Here is a 20,198-nt window from a genome sequence, read left to right on the forward strand (position 1 = left end):
GTGACCCCGAATCTCTTAAGCTGGGAGGAGGAGAGGCCCCAAAATGCCCGACTGGCATCTGTGGCTGGTGCAGGCTCTGCGCCCAGCCTGGCCTTTGTCAGAGCCCGCCCACCGCTGCCATGCTGCTAGGGGCCTGACTCACCCTCGGAGTGGCACTGACCTATAATTTTCCTGGCGTCTTGCATTACAGAAGCAATGAAATGGGCTGTTCCCACAAACCCATGGAGGCTGCCGAGGCCTCCAGAATGGCCTTCCCTTGGCTAGGGAGCAGCCCCAACTGACGGTCCTTGGCTGGGCTTCTACCTTTCTTTGGGGGGCTCCCTCAGCGTGCCTCTGGCTTTAGGACTCCTCAGACAGACCCTTCCTTTCTGCGACTCTGCAAAGAACAGCTTTTCCAAAATCCTCCATTGACCCCCAATTACTTTTGTGTTTTTCAGGAAGTGGCCAGCTCCGTGTACCTGGTCATGGAGGTGAGCTCTCTGATCCTGGAAAATCACAGGGGGAAGCAACAGGATGCACATGGGTTTAATTGGAGCAAGGCTTTTCTCCTTCCTCCCTTCGTGCTGAGTTTAGGAATAGCAGTTGGGATGGCATTAGCTTATATCTGAGAGGACCCTGGGAGCACAGAATGTAAGGGCTGGAAGGAGACCTAGAACCCAGAATGTCCACATTGGGAGGAACCTTAGGTAGAACTCAGAATGTCAGAACTGGGAGAAACTTGAGATAGGACCCCCAAAATTCAATAGGCAAAATGTCAGAGCTGTGAAGGCCCTTAGAACACAGAATGTCAGAGCTGGAATGACTCTTCAAACACAGAATGTCAGAACTGGGAAGGATAGATCTAAAGAGAGAACCCAGAATCTGGAATGTTAGAACTAGGAGGAACCTTAGGGAGAACCCAGAATATCAGAACTGGGAAGGCCTTCCTAACACAAAATATCAGCTGGGAGAATTCCAGAATGTCAGAATTAGGAGAAACCTTTGATAGAACCCAGCGTGTCAGAACTGTGAAGGCCTTCAGAACACAAAATGTCAGAGCTGGGAGAACTCCAGAATGTCAGAATTGGGAGAAACCTTAGATAGAATCTAGAACCCAGACGATCACAACTGGGAGAAACCTTAGGGAGAATCTAGAATGTCAGAACTGTGAAGGCCTTCAGAACACAAAGTATCAGCTGGGAGATCTCTTTGAACCCAGAATGTCAGAATTGGGAGAAACCTTAGGTAGAATCTAGAACCCAGATGATCACAACTGAGAGAAACCTTAGGGAGAACCCAGAATGTCAGAGCTATAAAGATCTTCAGAACAGAAAATGTCAGAGCTGGGAGAACTCTTCAAACCCAGAATATCACAACTGGGAGAAACCTTAGAAGCCAGAATGTCAGAACTGTGAAGGCCTTAAGAATATAAAATATCAGCTGGGAGAACTCTTTGAACCCAGAATGTCAGAATTGTGAAGACCTTCAGAACACAAAATATCAGCTGGGAGAAGTCTTTGAACCCAGAATGTCAGAATTGGGAGAAACCTTAGATAGAATCTCTAGAACCCAGACTGTCAGAACTGGGAAAAAGAAACCTTAGGAAGAACCCAGAATGTCAGGGCTATAATGATCTTCAGAACACAAAATATCAGAACTGGGAGAACTCTTTGAACCCAGAATATGAGAATTGTGAAGGCCTTCAGAACATAAAATATCAGAACTGGGAGAACTCTTTGAACCCAGAATGTGAGAATTGTGAAGGCCTTCAGAACATAAAATATCAGCTGGGAGAACTCTTTGAACCCAGAATGTCAAAATTGGGAGAAACCTTAGATAGAACCCAGAAGATTCACTGACAGAATGTCAGAGCTGGGAGGACCGACCCTTCAAACCCAGAATGCTAGTTCTGGGAGGGTTCAGGATGTCAAAGTTGCGAGGGCCCTTAGAACACAGAAAATTGGCATGGCAAGCATCCTTAGAAACCAAAATGGCAAAGTTCAGAGGGCCCTCAGTAGGACACAAATGGCAGAGCTAAGAGGGCCCTTTCTTTAGAGGTCATCCAAAAACTCCTTAATTATACAAATGAGGAAACTGAGATCCAGAAGGAGGGAGAAGCAGATTTCCTACCTGCCCTGGGACTATCCAGTGATGCTATGAGATGCCTTAAGAAGGATGCTGAAGGATCCTCTCCATCACTGGAAGTCTTAATGTATAGGCTAAATGACTGTCAGGGATGCTATGGAGGGACTTCATCTAGGAAAGTGGAGGCAGATGGAATTGGCACGGTGGTCCTAAGCTGCACATCCTCTATGGGATTACATCTTTTGCTCAGGCCAGGCTTCCCCTGGCACAAGGAGGAAGGGAGGGGGTCTCTGTGGGTGGGTGAGAGGAGAGGGTCTAGCCTCTCCTTTCCTCCCCTTCTGGGCTGTGAACCCCCCTGATACTGACTTTTCTCTTTTCTCTTTCAGTATTGCAATGGGGGTGACCTCGCTGACTACCTGCACTGTGAGTAACCCTTTTGATGAGGGAGCAGAGGAAGGTTCTGGGGAGCAAAAGAGTCTTTCCTAAAGCGGGTGGGAGCTGGATATAATATAAAGGAGCTGAGGATTGCCCAGCCACTGGTTTGGATTACTCTTGTTGCTGGTCATGAAGGACTGAGTCAGAGCTGAGTTCAGATCTCTTTCTTAGGTACTTATTTGGTGACTGTGGCCCTGGACGGCTTGATTTCTCCTTTTTGTACTTAGTTTCATGCTCTGTAAAATGGGAGTCTTAATAACAATAAGAGAATCCGAGGAGAGAGTCACTGTAAAGTAAAAAAACTCTTTATTCGATACCTGGCCCATAGTAAGCATTCTATAAATGTTCCCTAGCATTGCTATTAGAAATAGTTCTTAGCAAGCCATAACGTGTGGGATATCAATTCCAGCTGCATTCATTATTTTGCCTTTTTGGGCTCTTGGCCTTTTTATGATCAGCCAAGAAGAGGCCAACCATGGGCAGACAGCATTAAATATTAAATTAATTTCTGACTGGAGCAGATGTTTTGGCCGTGGATAGAGCTGAGGAAGTGTGTCGCGGGTCAGGAGCTTAGGGCAGGTGGTTTGGAGTGGGGAGAGAGGAGGGTTGGGTCATGGGCACCATCTTGTTAACTCAGGGTTAAGACACCCAAAGGTTCAAGGTTCCTTCTCGTCAGTGGGGTCCTGAGACTTGGGATCTGTCCCTCTAGATCTTTGGGGATCCCAAATAAAGTAGGGACACCCAATAAGAGTGGTAAGGACTAGGCAATTAGGGTTAAGTGACTTGCCCACAATCATGTAGCAAGGAAGTACCTGGGGTCAGATTTGAACCCAAGTCCTCTGGACTCCAGGCCTGGTGCTCTGTCCACTGGTCCACCTAGCTACCTTTGGGTCATTCTTGCTTTTATAATAATCCTAGTTGGAGAGAGGGCTTATGGAAAGATGGGGGACTCACAAGCTCTGGTTGTTGGGCATGATGGGCGTCTATCAGGAGATAGGGAGACCATACATAGAATGAGAACTATGGGGGTTTTTTCTGGTGTTGTGAGGAGGGAACAAGGCATGGTGGAAAGAGTGTCTTGTGCTTAGAGGCCAAAGGCTTGGGTTTGAATCTCTGTTCTGGCTATTCTTGGGTCACCTTGAGTAATAAGTGTCCAAGATTTCCTCTTTCATGGGGATGAAAGACTTGTATTCCCAACCGCCTGGGCTCATCTAGAAGAACATGATGGTCTCAGACTAGGGTGCTCTAGAAATGTGCAGAAATGTTGGTGATTGCAGCTGAAATAGGGACCCTGTGGGGTCTGTTCTGGCCATTGCATTTTACAGATGGCGAGCCTGGGGCTCAGATGAGGCAAGTAAATGACTTGCCTCAAGGTCAGATGTCCATTCAGTGGCTGAGGCAGGACTTGCAGGGCTCGGGCCCCTGGCATTCCTAGCAGGACTCGACATGGTCTGGGGCCCCTCCATGGCCAAAGGACCATTGACCCGGGCCAGGCCTGCCCCCGCCTACACACATATGGGAACAAGCACTAGGCAGTCTGTAAATATTTGGGTTGACTGAAGGCGGGATCAGTCTTGTCTCCACGTGGCCAGTCAGTACACCAGCCCTGGACCTGGCCCCCTGGCATGTTTACTCTCCTTGACAGCTGTCTGGACAGCCCCTGTGCACCCAGGGCACCGTGACCTTTGGTGTTCTGGCAAGCCTATGTTCTCAGGGTCCACTCCAGGGGAGTGAGTGCCTGCTGAGCTGTCCACACTGTCCGGCCAAGTGGTCAGGGGGCCCCTCGGGGGGCAGATGGCTTTCCCGACCCCCCCTTCCTTCCCTGGGAGGCCCCTCCTGATCCCTCATTCCCAGGGCCTTGGCTTATTCTTTGTGGAGGGTGATGGAGGCACTCGGATTACAGCTCTGAGCCTGGGTGTGGTTTGGTGATGTGCCTGGGTGCACGTCTCAGCTATGTGTCCATGCATGCACCTCTGCATGTCGGTCTGCCGGGTACCAGATCACCTCCTCCTCCCAGGTCTTGGGTTTTCTCATTTGCAAAAAAAAATTTCTCATCTGTAAAATGGGGGTAGTAATCTCTTCCCTCCCCTGGAGCAAGAAAGGAATACTTGCTTGGAGCGTTTATCCTGGTCTTTTTTTTTTATTTCCCCTAATTATCTTTATGACTTTATATTTTTTTAATGATAACATGGTCTTTATAAAAGAAGAATCCATATTGGGTCTGGGAGGGGGAAGGGAAGAGAGGAGGGAAAGAAAATTAAATATGTAAACATGGAAAAATATTTTAAAAATTAAAAGAAAAAGAAACCAGGGCAGCCAGGTGTGGATGGAGAGCCAGACGTTCTCCTGGTTGTCTTGAAGGGAGCTGGAGGAAGGGACCAAGTTTAAGGTGTAGGTGGCCCTGAGTTAATGTTCCCCAAAGTCACAGGTTCAGTTCCTGAGTGGTCCGCTTCAATTTTACATTCCAAACTCCAGATGAAGCCCCTTGTTTCTCCTCTGGCTATAAGGGAGGCTGGAGTGGAGGAAAGACAAATGGAGGACACTTTGGTCCTCACACCTGCTTGGAAAAGTCCCCCCTCTGGGATGGGCCTGGAGTTTCCCTCACAAAACCATGTCTAGGGAAGGTTTCTTCCATGCATCTGGGCTGGGGGGCAGTTGTATTTCCCTTTTGGCCCCCTGCCCTCCAGGTGTCTTCAGTGAAGACAAAGGACCATAGATTAAGAAGTAGGAATCCTGGGGGGGGGGGGGGGAGCAGTAGGGGGGAGTCATCTAGTCCCAATTCCCTAATTTTGTATATGAGGAAACCAAGATGCAGACTGGTTAAATTGGTCTCTCAGCTAGTAAGCATCCTAAGTGTGAGCCCTGTGATTGATGACAGTCTTTTCCATTGGGAAACAGGCTGGTGACCTGGGGGATGAGAGGGGGTGTCATCTCCCAAGTCCCAAGAGTAAGGAGGGATTGTGGGAATTAACTCATCCCTAGGGCCTGAATGCTATTTCTACCCCCCCCCCCCCCCCCAATTCAGTTTTCCCAAGAGAATTCTTTTTCAAAGCAATTAGAGTAATTTTGACAAAACAACGTTTATTGGGATCTTTGGTTTTATTCCCTCCCAACCCCAGCCAATTCTTCCTTTCCCAGAATTATCCCTTATAAAAAGAAATCCTTTTTGTTAAGAGGAAGAAATAATGAAATTCAGCAAAAATCAACATATCAGAAAAAAGTCTGATCTTTTACCTGCCAGGTTCTTGCACCCATGGGAGAGTGGGGAAGGAATTTCATACCTCTAAGGAACTTTTTCTTAGTTCTTATATTCTTGTATTTAAATTTTGTTTTTTATTATGAATTTTGTCTTTGAAACATTTCCGTATACAAAGAACTAAAGAGAACTGTGTATGAAGCCATAAAATTGTTTTTAGAAAATATACATTAAATGGGTTAAGATTATATACATTCCCAAGAAGGGAACAGTGAGATAGTTAAGAGATAGTCCCTTGAAAGACCTAGAACCTCCCAGTTCTCCTCTGAATGACTTGCTAGGATTGCCCAGGGGTTTCTTCTTGTTGCCAATGTCTGATCTTTCCACATGTTCCAAAGAGAAAATACACAACATGTGGCCAGGGACATAGGGAAGAGGGAAAGAACCTTTGGCCTCAGTTGAGATGGTTGGATGAATGAAGGCAAGAGATTGGGGACTTTTGAGGGAGTTTTCCCAAAAACCCCTGAACCTGGTCCCAGACTGAGCTTCCATCCTTAGGCCAAGACATCCCAGGAAGGTTTATCCCCCACATCCTGAAGGCTCCATCCACCCCAGCTCCTAGTTCTGTAAAAGGACCGTTAAAGGGAGAGGTCAGGAGATGAGGAGTTTTGTTTGAATTTCTCCCTAACTTGGTCACTTAGCCCTAGGAGCCTGGACACATGCCTTCCCCTCTGTGGGTCTCAGGCTCTTTTCAATTAAATAAAAGGAAAAAAAAAGAGAAAAAGGAGATATGATGGATGGACATCAGAGAGGGCTTCAGGAAGGATAAAGAACTTTATATAAGTGTGTGTAGGGGTGGTCTTGTTTGACCTTAGGACATGGGGGGCTCTTTCCTGCGCTGCTTCGGCCTTTTGGGGAGCTGGGATGTTGTCAGGACAGGGAAGCCCAAGAAATAGATGGGAGACCATCATAGAAGCTTCATGACTATGGATGGGTTAATTCTCTTTTTTCCTTTCTCCTCTCCCAGCCATGCGGACCCTGAGTGAGGACACTATCCGGCTCTTCCTCCAACAGATTGCAGGCGCCATGAAGATGTTGCACAGTAAGGGGATCATCCACCGGGACCTGAAGCCCCAGAATATTCTTTTGTCCTACTCGGGGGGCAGAAAGTCCAACCCCAACAACATTCGAGTTAAGATTGGTGAGTATTCAATAGCTTGTATGAAGTGGCTCTGGCTCAGCAGGAACAGGTCCTGTCCTAGGACTTGGGCACCAACTGTGGATGCCATTTGGGAGCTCACTGTTTACTCCCTTTCCCTTTAAAAGGGGGGGGGGGTGAGTCGGGAAGCCCTGAGTTCAAATGTGCTCTCAGATATTTACCAGTTGCGTAACTTTGGACAAGTCCCTTTATCCTGTTTGCCTCAGTTTTCTCATCTGTCAAATGAGCTGAAGAAGGAAATGGCAAACCACTCCATTATTTTGGCCAGGAAAACCCCAAATAGAGGGGTCACTAGAAGTAAGATATAACTTAACAGCAACGAAATGGAAATAACAAGAGCACCTACCTCTTGGGATTCATTAGGAAAAATAAGTGAATATTTATAAAATACTTTACAAACCTTAAATATTATATATATGCTATAAACATAATATGCATATAATTATATATAATGTAAATATTATATAAATAATATATATGCATATAAATATATGCTAGCTGTTATAGAATTTTTTAAAAAGAAAAGGAAAAAATTCTACAGTTCATGATATAGGTTGAAAAGCATAATCTATATAAAACACTATAATATTTAATATACAAGTATATAAACACACATGTATAAGGGTATCTATGTCCATGTATATTTACATATGTATGTGTGTGAACACATAACTAAACAATAAATTTGAATAAATATAGAAATTTAAAAACAAAATATATTTTAAAAAAATTTTTAAATCTGTATATAGAATATTCTATACAGTGTTTCATGCTCATGGACCATCCCTGATCCTTGCAAAGGAGATTGGGGGCAGGAGCATTCCTCTCTCCATTCTGTTCTTCAGGGCCACTTTTTTTTTTTTTTAAGTCCTTACCTTCCATCTTGGAGTCAATACTGTGTATTGGCTCCAAGGCAGAAGAGTGGTACATTTGAAGCTGAAGCTAAAGAGATTAAGTGACTTGCCCAGGGTCACACAGCTGGGAAGTGTCTGAAGCCAGATTTGAATCTAGGACCTCCCATCTCTAGGCCTGACTCACAATCCACTGAGCCACCCAGCTGCCCCCTCAGGGCCACTTTTTAAACATCCATTTTTGATTTGTTCTGTGGCTTTTGTTTCCATTTACATTTAAAGCAGATGCTAAAAGCAGAACTGACTTATCAGTCTCCCTGGTGGCCAGTGGGTCCCTTGAGGGGAAATCTCCTTCCCCTCCTCCCTCCAAACTATTTAAGAAATAGGCAACCTTCAGTAGTAGGAATTGAGCATTGGCCTTGAAATTAGGAAGATCTAGGTTCAAATCCTGCCTCAGACATTTGTTAATCTGTCTGTGACCTTGGGCAAGTCACTTAATCTCTTTAGCTTCAGCTTCAAATGTACATGAAGCACAAAATCCTTCACCTGACCTATTAATCATCTAGTAGCCTTGAAAGGGTTGGGGAGAAAAGGGTGGATTCTCTAGTCCAACAGGGACTGAATTTGGAGTCAAGGGACCTTGGTTCAAATCTCTGTGTGTGATCTTGAGTAAGTCACTGAATCTCTGGGCAGATTTAAGATTTATGGCTGCCAATCCTGTGATGTCCGGCTCCCCCCAAACCTGATTTTGTTAGGGCCATAGATCTGGAGAAGTCTTCTAGTCCAGCCGCCTCCTTTGAGGGAAGAGGAAACTGAGGCCCAGGGGCACCCCCTCTAGTCCCCGGGGGTTCACCCCTGAGGGTGGGGCCTCTGCCCCGGGCTGTTGTCAGCTCCCTGGTGGAGCCCGGGCCCCAGGCTTCCTGTCCCCAGTTTCCCTCTCTCCATCTGGGGCAGGACAGGTTAATGGGTAACCGAGCCAAGAGCAGAGGTGACTTCCAGGCACAGTCGTCTCCCCACAGGTTTATTTAACGAGCTCACTTGCTTAATGAGCACAGGTGGGGTCATCTGAGGCCTCGCTCGGGCGTGAGCCAGGTTTGTAAGTGTGGAGACGCTGGGGCTTGGGAAGGCCGGAGCATCCCCGGGGAGGAGAGTCCCCCGTAGGGAGGGAAGTCTCTTCCCCAAGAGATCGTTGTGTACGTCTCTGGAGGTGTGATGGGTTTGCACCTGGAGTGGACAAACCACTGCCCCAGGGCTACAAATAGCATTATTAAAGGATTTTACCTTTTTCAATCAAAAGAACCCCCCATCCTTATCGTAATTGGACCCCCAGCCAATATTGTAACTCGCAGTGTCTGGGACGAAGGGCGTTGGGGTGTTTGTTGCTGGGCAGCCCGGGAAGCCAAGTCTTTGCAGGATCCCTCCTGAGTGTGTTTTTGTCTCTTCGTCATAGCTGATTTTGGATTTGCCCGTTACCTGCAGAACAACATGATGGCGGCCACGCTCTGCGGTTCTCCCATGTACATGGTGAGCACTGTCCCTGTTCCCCCGTACACATACACATGTCCATGCATGTACGGGCTTACCCATGGTAGGAACAACATGCTACGCTGTGTGCACTGCTCCCCTGCACGTGTGTGCACACAGAAACCCCATCCTTAAACATGTCCTTGTATGCATTTGCACTTAAGACAATTAAGTAATTCTTTCCTATCCATGGTATGCCCTGCCTTTGCTTGGCCCATGTGCAGATAAATGTACGTGCATAATACCCAGCAGCTCTCTTGTGGGCATTCTTTCTGCCCACACATAGCCTCAGACATTCCTCTCCAAGAGTTGCTGGGTGGTAGGTTTTGCAGACCGCAGTCCACTCTTCTTTCGTTGTAGCTCTTGGGTTTTGAGTGGCTTAGGAGGCAAATCCGGGGGGTGCGAGTGAGGGGTAGGAGAAGGGTTTCTCAGACTGACTTCTAATCCATGGCAAGAAATACTCTTGTGGCTTTAGTATTCTTTAAAAAAAAGTGAAACCCTTACCTCCTGCCTTAGAATCAACACTATGTTGGTTCCAAGACAGAAAAGCAACAAGGGCTAGGCAGTGGGGGTTAAGTGATGTGCCCAGGGTCACCCAGCTAGGAAGGGTCTGGGGCCAGGTTTGAATCCAGGACCTCCTGTCTCCAGGCTCTCCGAGTCACATAATGCCCTTGGCTTTAGTGTTAGTCGTTTTTCTCTATTTAATGTTTTACTGATTTAAAAAAAAATCATTGTCTTTTTCTAATGACTCTTCTTTACCCCAATAGAATTGTTCCCTCAGTCAGCAAGCATTCATTAGGGGGAGCTCATTATCAAGCAGCAGATGTTCTTATAGTATACTTGGCACTGCCATCCATGCTGGGATCCATAAATAAAAATCAAACATTCTCCTCAAAAATCTGTCTTTTAGTGGGGCTGAGGGGGTGGCAAGGGCACAGTAGAAGGTCCACATGTAAGAAGTATACAAGGTGATTTTGATGTGGTGCCGGCTACTCTGGGCACGTGGGAAAGACCTCATGTGGGAGTTGGACCTTGAGTTGAGCTTGTCACAAGGATGTAGTCAGAGCATGGCAGCCAGTCCTTACGAGGGTCTTCTCTTACGTATGCCCCATTGCTTCCCCTTCTCTGCTGCGAGACATACTTGACCTTCTGAAGTCATGATTGCTCTCTGCATCATGGCAGTCATTGCAGAAATTCTTCAGGCTCTTAAAACTCTTCCCCAGTTTCTCAAGATTCTTCATGGTTGTCTTTTTCTTGTGAGACAGAGTGTTCTTGACAACTACCAACTCATGCTGCGGTAGCTTCCCTGCCAGGAGCCAAGCTGACCCTTTGCGGAAGGCCAGATCTATTCCTCCACAGAGAGAGAAGCTTTATCCTTAGATGGTTTATCTGTCATTTTAAAAAATGATCTTCACCAAAGGAAAAATAAATAAACAAAATGACCCTCATTATTGGTGGTTTGCAATATCTTTGCTATCTCCTTCCCCCCATTCCCTTAATAAGAGAAAGGAAAAAGAAAAGCTTGTAACAATCATAGTCAAGCAAAAATCCATTCATTGGCCACGTGAGAACAATGCATGTCTCGTTCAGCTTTGTATGTCCACCACCCCTATGAGGAAATGTGTAATGTGCTTTATCATAAGTCTTTGACATGGTTGGTCATGATTTTGATCAGGGCTCACAGATCTTTCAGAGTTGTTTTTTACATTGTTGTTACTGTATAGATTGTTCTCTTCTCAATTCATTTTGTATCCATTTTCATTTCCTAAGATTCTTTGGAATCTTCCCTTTGATCTCTTTCTTAATGATCCACTAATACTCCATTAGATTCACATAGGAAAATGTGTTCTAGCTAGTTCTTGATTGATGGACACCCTTTGGATTTTCTAATTCTTAACTTTTTGGTTTTTTCCCCTTTTTTTTCTTTTTAATCCCTTCTTCTGGATCAGAATGTTTCTTTTCCCTCTTAAGCCATTTCTCTACTTTAATACCATTGGAATGTCATGAAGGGGAACTTTCATCTTCTCCCCCTATTAGAATATTAGCACCCTGCTATCAAATAGAACCTTCCTCTACTGCTCAGATTATTTTTCTAGGTTTCTGTTAAGTATGAGGCTTCTGTTTTCTAGTTCTTAACTTAGCTCTTATCTTTTCATCAGGAATATTTAATGATCCCATTCCATTAAAGATCCATTTTTTTCCCTTTTAGGATTATACTCATGATTGTAAGCCTTCCCCTCCCCCCCCCCATATATATATAAAGTGAGATACAGATTTTTATAAATGTATAATCTTGCCTTTTATCTTCCAAGCTCTCCTCTCACTTATAGTTGAAGTTGCCAGGTTTTGTGAGATCTTGACTATGGTTCCTTGGTAGTTGAGCACCTTTCTGATTGTTTACAATATTTTGGAAATTCTGGATTTTGGCTATCACATTCCTGTGACTTAGGCTTTTGATGTTTCCGTAAGTGATTGACAGATTTTTTCCCCTCTATTTTCCCTCTTATTCTAATAAATTTGAATCATTTTAATTTCTTTTTTTTTTTAAGTTTAATTAATTTAGAATATTTTTCCATGGTTACATGATTCATGTTCTTTCCCTCCCCTCCTCCCACCTTACACCCATAGCCAACAAACAATTCCACTGGGTTTTACATGTGTCATTGATCCAGACCTATTTCCATCTTATTAACATCTGCACCAGGTTGATCATTTAGAGTAGTTTTCATTTCTTGAAAAATGTATGAGTTTTTTAATCATAACTTTCAGGGAGCCTAATAATATTTAAATTATTATTTTTTTAATTAATAGAATTTGTTTTCAGATATCTCAGCCCCTCTCCCCTCCTCCTACCATAGAACAGAATGTGTATGTATATATATAACATATATATAATGTCTTTCATATTGTCATTTTTCATTTCATTATCTGGAGTGAACATTCACAAGGGGTATTCTTCAGATATTAAATCTCTATAGCTGTATATAATGTTCTCTTGGTTCTACTTGTTTCGCTTTTCGTTTTCTCATGTATTTCTTTCCAAGTTTTTTTTTTTTACTTAATCTGTTCATTGTTTCCTATGGCCCAGTTAGTATTTCATTACAATTATATACCATAATTTGTTTAGCCATTACCCAATTGATGGGCATCCCCTCATTTTCCAATTCTTTGACACTACTGAGAGAACTGCTATAAATATTTTGAAACATATAAGTTCTTTTCTTTTTTCCCTGATCTCCTTGGGAAAAATACCTAGCATTGGTTATTGCTGGGTCCAAGGGTATACAGTTTTATAGTTTTCTAAATATAATTCCAAATTGCTCTTCAAAATGGTTGGATAAGTTCATAGTTCTAACCAACAATATAATAGTCTCCTCACTTTTCCACATCCCCTCCAACATTTGCCATTTTGCCCTTCTGTCATTTTGGCCAATCTGATGAGTGTGAGATGATTCCTCGAGAGCTGTTTTGGTTTGCATTTCTGTAATCAGTAGTGATTTAGAACATTTTTTTTCCACATATCTACATATGACTTTTAATTTCTTCATATGAAAATTGTTCTTATTTTTTGCCCATTTATCAGTTGGGGGATAACTCTTATTCCCAGAAATTTAATAAAGTATTCTCTATATGACACCTCGAACCAAGAGACTGAAATTTTTTCCCCAATTTTTTCTGTTTTCATTCTAATCTTGGCAGCATCTGTTTTATTTGTACGAAAACATTTCAATTTAATGTACTCAAAATAATCCATTTTACATCTCACAATGCTCTCTATCCCTTGTTTTACGTAAATTGCTCTCCACAAGTCTGATAGATAATGTTCCCAGTTCTTCTAATTTGCTTATGATATTTCCTTTTATGTCTAGATCATATATTCATTTTGCTCTTAATCTTAACGAGCAGTATAAGATATTGGTTTATTTCTATTTTCTACCAAACTAGTTTCTAGTTGTCCCAGCAATTTTCCCCAAATAGTAATTTATCATAATAGCCCAGATCTAGACTCTTGCCAAATACAAGGTTACTATAATCTTTTACTGTTGTTAGTTGTATGTCTGTTCTGTTCTAGTAATCTACCTTTCTATTTTTTAGCCAGTAACAGATGGTTTTGATAATTATTGCTTTATAATACAATTTTAAATCTGGTACTGCTAGACATCCTTCCTTTACATATTTTCTTCAGTTTTGTCTTGAGTTTGTTTGGTCTTTTAGTTTTTAGGAATTCCAATTTTGGGTACGGTTTACTACTTTATTCTCCTTCCAGTTCTTTCTTCCTGGGTTTTAATTTTGTTTTTCTTCTCAATTTCTTTGGTGTATTCCTTGTGCAAAATACATATTATCCTTTAAGTTTCTGCTTATAGTTGTCAAAGCATTATTCTATCTCTAGGTTGGATTTTGGGGGCATCTCTGTGCAATAGTGGTTGGTATCTTTGATTTATTTATCTCTAGCCCTACTCCTTGAACTGGGGCTTTATGCTAGAGCCAGGTTCCATCATTGCTGTTTTGGGGGTGGTCAAGCTTGAACTGGATCACCAGGGTTTCTGTTCTGACCCTCACTCCCCCCCACCCCCCACCAAGGACTATTATTACCCTCTTGTTTGTAGTTCAGAGAGCTGCTTCCCTCTAGAGAAGTTTCTAGGGCCTTTGCTGTAGTTTTCTACCTACCCAAGAGTTTCCTTGGAGCACCTCAGACAGTTCTTCCTTTCTCCAGACACTGAACAAATCCTCCAAACTTTGAGAGGCTTCTGGCTTTTTTACCTGAGTGGGGTTCTGCCTTTGCCATTAGTGATCTCTTTCCTACAGAAGCCCAGGGGATGTGTAATTTTGGAGTGGAAGAAGTCACTGTAGTTTTATAATCATTAGTTAGCCCAGTGAGGATTTTTAGGATTTTTATTGTTTTGCTCTCCTTCATGGTGAGCAGCTTTGTCTTCCTACCTATTTTCAGTCCCTTACTATCCCCAGAAATTCTTCATTTCTCAACCCTCCTTTTCCTCTCCTCCTTTGCCACCTCTTTGACTATGGAAAGAACCTCTAGAGTATCCCTGTTTCCATTTCTCCAGGGCATAGGAAAAGATTCTCTTTACTTCTCTTGTCTGGAAAGTTCTTTAATCTAGAAAAAAAGGATTAGAAGTACTTACAATCACTTGGACTCTTGAGTGCCCACTCATTCTAATGTTAACTACATCCTTGGGTTTCATGTGTACTTCAGGACTGAGAACCCAAACCCTCTCTGTAACTGATCTCAACTCACACCAAATAAGTCCATTCACATGGGAGACAGTACGATGCTGTAGTCAGACTGCTAGATCTGGAGTCAAGGACCAGCATTCAGAACCTAGCCCTATCATTAGCATCATCATAATGATGATGGTGACAATAATAATAGCTAACACTTATATAGGGCCTTCTATGTGCCAAGCACAGGGCTAAGCATTTTACAGATCATCTCATTTTGATCCTCAAAACAACCTTAGGAGATACTATTATCATTCCCATTTTACAGATGAGGAAGCTGAGACAGATTAATTGATTTGAACAGAGTCATTCAGTTTCTAAGTATCTGAGGCCTGATTTGAATTCATATCTTCCTGGTTTTATACACAGCCTGGATAACCTTAAATAAGTTACTTATCTCTCATTTTCATCTATAAAATAAAGTTGGTTGGACTATTTGACCTCGAAGGGCACTTCCTGCTCTCTCTGAAGGGCTAGGACTTAGTTTGATGGAGGGAGATCCCACTGAGACTTCCCCATCACAGTTCACATTTAAAAAAAACTATATATATATATATGGAGAAAAAGAGCCTCTTTTAGTTTTGCAAGCTCTCCTTTTACTGATAGTTGAAGCTGCCAAGGCTTGTGTGATGTTGACACAAGTTACTTGGAACTTGGACTCCTTTCTGTTTTAGCAATAATATTCCTTGCCTTCATCTCTATGTTCCTGCAGATCCTAGTATAGGAATTAGGAAGGGCCATACCCTGACATCTTGGTGGCAGTTTTGCGGGTCATAGACTTGGGGAAAGGAATAAACCCTTAGCTGATGTAAAGATAATTTTAGCCACACTGGTCCTTGTGGGAATAGGCTGTTCTGCCATTTATAGGTCTTGCACATTTTCACTGTAGGTGTCTTATATGTTCCTATTTATTTACATGTTGTGTCTATCTCCCTCCCACCCCCATTAGAATATAGGTTTCTTGAAGGCAAGGACTATGTCTTTTTTTTTTTCCTTTTCTTTGTATCATGGACACATAGCAAGGTGGCACATAGTAGGCACTTATATAGGCTTGTTGACTCATCCAAAAAAAAATCTCGTGTTCCCACAGGCCCCTGAAGTCATCATGTCCCAACACTATGATGCCAAAGCTGATCTGTGGAGTATAGGGACAATCATTTACCAGTGTCTGACGGGCAAAGCCCCTTTCCAGGTGAGTTTTTCCAGGAAGAGATTGTTTTAGGGACTTTCAGCCACTCTAAGTAGAAAAGGGGAATTCTAGCTGGGTCTTCTTTTTTTATATATACAATTTTTTTTTTTTTACAAATAAAATTTTTTTGACCATTTATTTCCCCTGCCAACTGGAGGAAAAACAAAGGGGAGGAAAAAACTTTCTAACAAATATACATAAGCAACCAAAATAAGCGCATGTCCAAAAATCCATCTCATTACTCTGAGTCCATCTCCTCTTTCATGTGAAATCTACAATACTCTAATGTGACTGATCATTGCTATGGATCAGAATTAAGTCTTTATTCTTCATTATAATGTTATGTGATTTTTGTAAATTGACCTCCTGGTTCTGCTTCCTTCACAGGTAGTTCCATAAAAGTCTCCCCAAGTTTCTCTTGAACTATCCTTTTCATCCTTCTCTAAAACCAGCTCTATTTGATGATATCCACATACCATAATTTTACTATACCCCAGTTGATGAGCACCCCCTTTATTTTAAGTTCTTTGCCACTCAAAAAAAAAGTGTCAATTTTTTTGTACATAGGGGGCTCCTTTTCTTCTTTGCTCTCTTTGGGATAAGAACCGGATGAAAGGATATGCATGTTGTAACAAGCTTAGAGCATGATTTCCCAACTATATTCTAGAATGGCTGGACCAATTCATGCCTTTACCAGCACTCTTTATTTTTTTTTTCCAATGGCAGTTAAATTTTAATTTTTATGACCTTGTAAAATCTATATATGATCATTTAAAAGATTCACTAGATTAATGATTTATTACATTTAAGGCACCATCTTGGACTTTTATGATACCGTCTCCTACGTAGATATCTCATTCCACACCAACAGTATGCCTGTTTTCCCACATCCCCTCCAGCATGTCATTTTCCCTTTTTGGTCAAATTTCTGGCTGTTTCTGGATCCTTCTGGCAAAACAATCATAGGCTGTAGATGTGTTAAAGACTGTCCTTAGTCCCTAAGAACTTCATCTTTGCTGTGGTGGGAGGAAGGGCCCAACTAGACCCCTGTAGGTGCCAGCAGAGCCCTTAGCTGAGCTTCCTGCCCCAGCCTTCCAGACCCTGCTGTAAGGAGTCATTTAACATTCCCTCAGAGGGAAGCCGGCTCTGTCCATTAGAGAGTGAGGTTCTATCTAGGTGGAGATGGCTACTAAATAATATTTAATTATCAATATATTTAATTATGTGAATGTTAATATAAATATATTAATATTATCTGGTGCTTTCTCCCCTCCCAGGCCAGCAGTCCACAGGATCTACGACTGTTCTACGAGAAGAACAAGACGCTATTGCCCAGGTGAGAATTTCCCTTATGTAACTTCTGCCCTTAAATCACCTCTCACATTTTTCTGTCTCCAGGACAGCCTGGACGATTAACTTTAGAAATCCCCAGGGGGCAGCTAGGTGGTTTAGTAGCTAGAGAGCCAGGCCTAGAGACAGGAGGTCCTGGGTTCAAATCTGGACCCACTGACCCTGGGCAAGTCACTAAATCCCAATTGCCTAACCCTTAAGTGATCTTCTTCTTTGGAAAGGATACTTAATATTAATTCTAAGACAAGGTAAGGTGTTGGGAAAAAAAGAACTAAATGATTCCTTTTTGATGGTCTAATCACATTTCCTTATTTTACAAAGTTGGGATAAGAGAGGGAAATAAGGCACAGAGAAACCAATTTGCCCAAGATCACAAAGGTTCTGGGTTCATAGATGGGAAGCCAGAAGGCACCTTAGAAGCCCTTGCTCGGTGCCTTTGTTGTAAACTAAGGACAGAATTGGTCTTGGTGACTTGCTGAAGGTTCTACATTGGAGCGAGTGTCCCTGGTGGAATTTGAATCCAAGTCCTCCTTCCTCTCCAAGTCCAATGCTCTGTAAACACCTCAGGGCAGAGCCAAGTTTCCAGGGAAGGTACTCTGTGTTCTCTGGCATCACGCCCTTTCAACCCTTGAAGGTTGTTGGCCAACGTGGCTCAGGGCAGAGGCATCCAGCTTGGCCCCATGGAGCCCAAACGAGATTAAAATGTAACTGGGAAATTGAACAAAACAAATAAAAATGCATAGGTATTAGCATCATGATGTGATTTTCCTAAATCGGTACATAGCCTGCAGGGTTCCTTACATGTGGTTTGGTGGGCCCTGTTTCTATTAGTTGGATGCCGGTGGTATAGTCTCTTCAGCACTCAGAAATCCCTGGGTGCCACTATTCAATGTGAGATGATGGACAAAGGTGATGAGCTTCCTGACCCTCACATAGTTTCTCTTCCTGTAAAATGAGAATGAAAATAGATCTCTTGGGATTCTTTTTAAGCTTTGCTGTTGGGTCTGACTCTTCATGACCCCATTTAGGGTTTTCTTGGCAAAGATCCTAGAATAGCTCGCTCTTTCCTTCTTCAGCTTTGTTTTTGACAGAGGAGGAAACTTAGGCAAACAGGGTGACATGACTTGCCTAGGGTCACACAGCTAGAAAGTGTCTGAGGCTAGATTTGAACTCAGAAAGATGAATTTTCCTGACCATAGGCCAGGTGCTCTATCCACTGTGCCATCTAGCTGCCTTTTATTAAGCATTTAGCATATATGTATATACACACACTTTAATGTAGGATAAGTGTGTGTGTGTGTGTGTACTTTAATGTAAGTGACATGTATCTATATTTAATTTGGCAAATTTCTGTTTCTCCGTATGCCCAGCATCCCCAGGGAGACATCCAGCCCCCTGAGACAGCTGCTTCTGGGTCTTCTTCAGCGGAACCATAAAGATCGGATGGACTTTGGTTAGTGTCAAGGCAGCCTCAGCTTTTTGGGATGAGGGGCTGATAGAATCTGTCCCTACCCCCACCCCCCCACCTTGTTATCCCCTGATTTCCCAAGTGGAACTGCTTCCAATTAAATTAATTAAATTGGAATTTAATTGCCCATATCTGGGAAAAGGCCAGATAAGAATTCTCTGTACGGGTTCTTAAAAGCTTCTAGACCTTGAGTTTGACCTGTACCCCTAAAGATACTCCCCCCAGCACCCCACACCCAGAGGGCAGAGAAGATTTATTCCCCAGGACGTTGCTCTTTATATTTTTCTTGGTGGGATGGGGCACCGAATGATCTCGATTTCCAGGATATAGGATGTAGCGATAACTCCGCATTTGGTCCATTTTATTGGGAGCTCTTACCAATCCCTTATTTCATGCATAGAGTTATAGATTTAGAACTAGAGAGCATCCCCCCCCCCCAAAAAAAAAAAGACTTCAAGGATATCCCTAGAGGGAATTGGCCTTCTGGGTCATTCCGTTCAATTAGACATTTATTAAGCAGTCACCCGGCACGCTGTGGTGTCAGTGTTCAGTTGTTTCAGTCCTTTCTGACTCTGCGTGACCCCATTTGGGGTTTTCTTGGCAAAGATCCTGGACCGGTTTGCCATTTCCTTCTCCAGCTCATTTTACAGATAAAAGAATTAAGGCAAACAGGGTCAAGTCACTGTTAGTAAGTGTCTGAGGCCAGATTTGAACTCATGAAGAGGAGTCCTCATTCCAAGCCCTGTGCAAGGTGATAGGGCTACAAAGACAAAAATCTAATAACAGCAACAACAATAACAACGCTGATAATGGCTAGTGTTGCTAGAGTGCGTTAATGTTTCCATTATTATCATTGAAGCGAACACTCACTATGCTTTTGGTCATTTATATAATACCTGCCAGATAGGGTGCTAAGCATTTTACAATCAACTCTAAGAGATAGGGGCTGTTCTGATCTCCATTTTTACAGAGAGGGAAATTGAGGCAAACGGGTCAGGTGACTTGCCTAAGATTAGATTTGAGCAATCATTCTATGCACTGTGGTGGCAACTTACTTCCTCGTATTCATCAATATTATTTTCTCCTCAAACCAACCCTGGGAAGTAGGTGCTTTTGATAATCCCCTTACAAATGAGGAAACTGAGGCAGATAGCATTTAAGGGATTTGCTCAGGGTCCCACTACTAGGTTGTCCCTTAGCTGAGTTGGTAGCCAAGAAGGGAGAAGATAGATGAGCAGGGGGAATGGGTAGACATTTGCTCCCAAGAAGAGCATCTCGCTTTGCTCTGCCACATAGCATGGAAGTGGAAGGCAGAATTGTGGTCAGCCTGAGGTTTTTTGGATTTGTTTATTAACCGACACATTGAGGTTTGCAAAGAGTCCTTTGAACCTCACAACAGCCCCCGTAAATGCAGATGAGGGCAGTGAGGCAGAGAAGCCACGCAGCTAATAGAAGTATCTGAGGAAGGATCCCACACTCTGGTCTGCCTTGCCTCCTCCTCCGGATACCTCCCAGCTGTGTGTGATATGGGGTAAATCAGTTACCCCAGCTGTAAAGGGGGTACAGTCATTGGGCTTGCCTCCAGCTCTCCTGTTTGCCTTGGGATGCCCAAAGCTTTGGATCCTCCTCACTGCCAAGATCCCAGACCCTTACGAAGGACTTGG

At 43.2% G+C, this 20,198-nt stretch overlaps 1 protein-coding gene across 4 annotated transcripts in view; it reads left to right on the forward strand.

Annotated features, from left to right (window-relative positions):
* ULK1 (unc-51 like autophagy activating kinase 1) overlaps window positions 1-20,198 on the forward strand; it is a 65,502-nt gene that overhangs the window by 17,813 nt on the left and 27,491 nt on the right. For all 4 annotated transcript variants that reach the window (XM_056821929.1, XM_056821930.1, XM_056821932.1 and 1 more), the window contains exons 4-10: window positions 438-470; window positions 2,451-2,487; window positions 6,723-6,896; window positions 9,216-9,289; window positions 15,618-15,719; window positions 16,994-17,052; window positions 18,437-18,519. In XM_056821929.1, the coding sequence (XP_056677907.1) occupies window positions 438-470; window positions 2,451-2,487; window positions 6,723-6,896; window positions 9,216-9,289; window positions 15,618-15,719; window positions 16,994-17,052; window positions 18,437-18,519 (562 nt within the window). The remainder of the gene's footprint in view (window positions 1-437; window positions 471-2,450; window positions 2,488-6,722; window positions 6,897-9,215; window positions 9,290-15,617; window positions 15,720-16,993; window positions 17,053-18,436; window positions 18,520-20,198) is intronic.

The sequence above is a fragment of the Monodelphis domestica genome, chromosome 3 (genome assembly GCF_027887165.1).
Source record: "Monodelphis domestica isolate mMonDom1 chromosome 3, mMonDom1.pri, whole genome shotgun sequence".
Lineage (NCBI taxonomy): Eukaryota > Metazoa > Chordata > Mammalia > Didelphimorphia > Didelphidae > Monodelphis > Monodelphis domestica.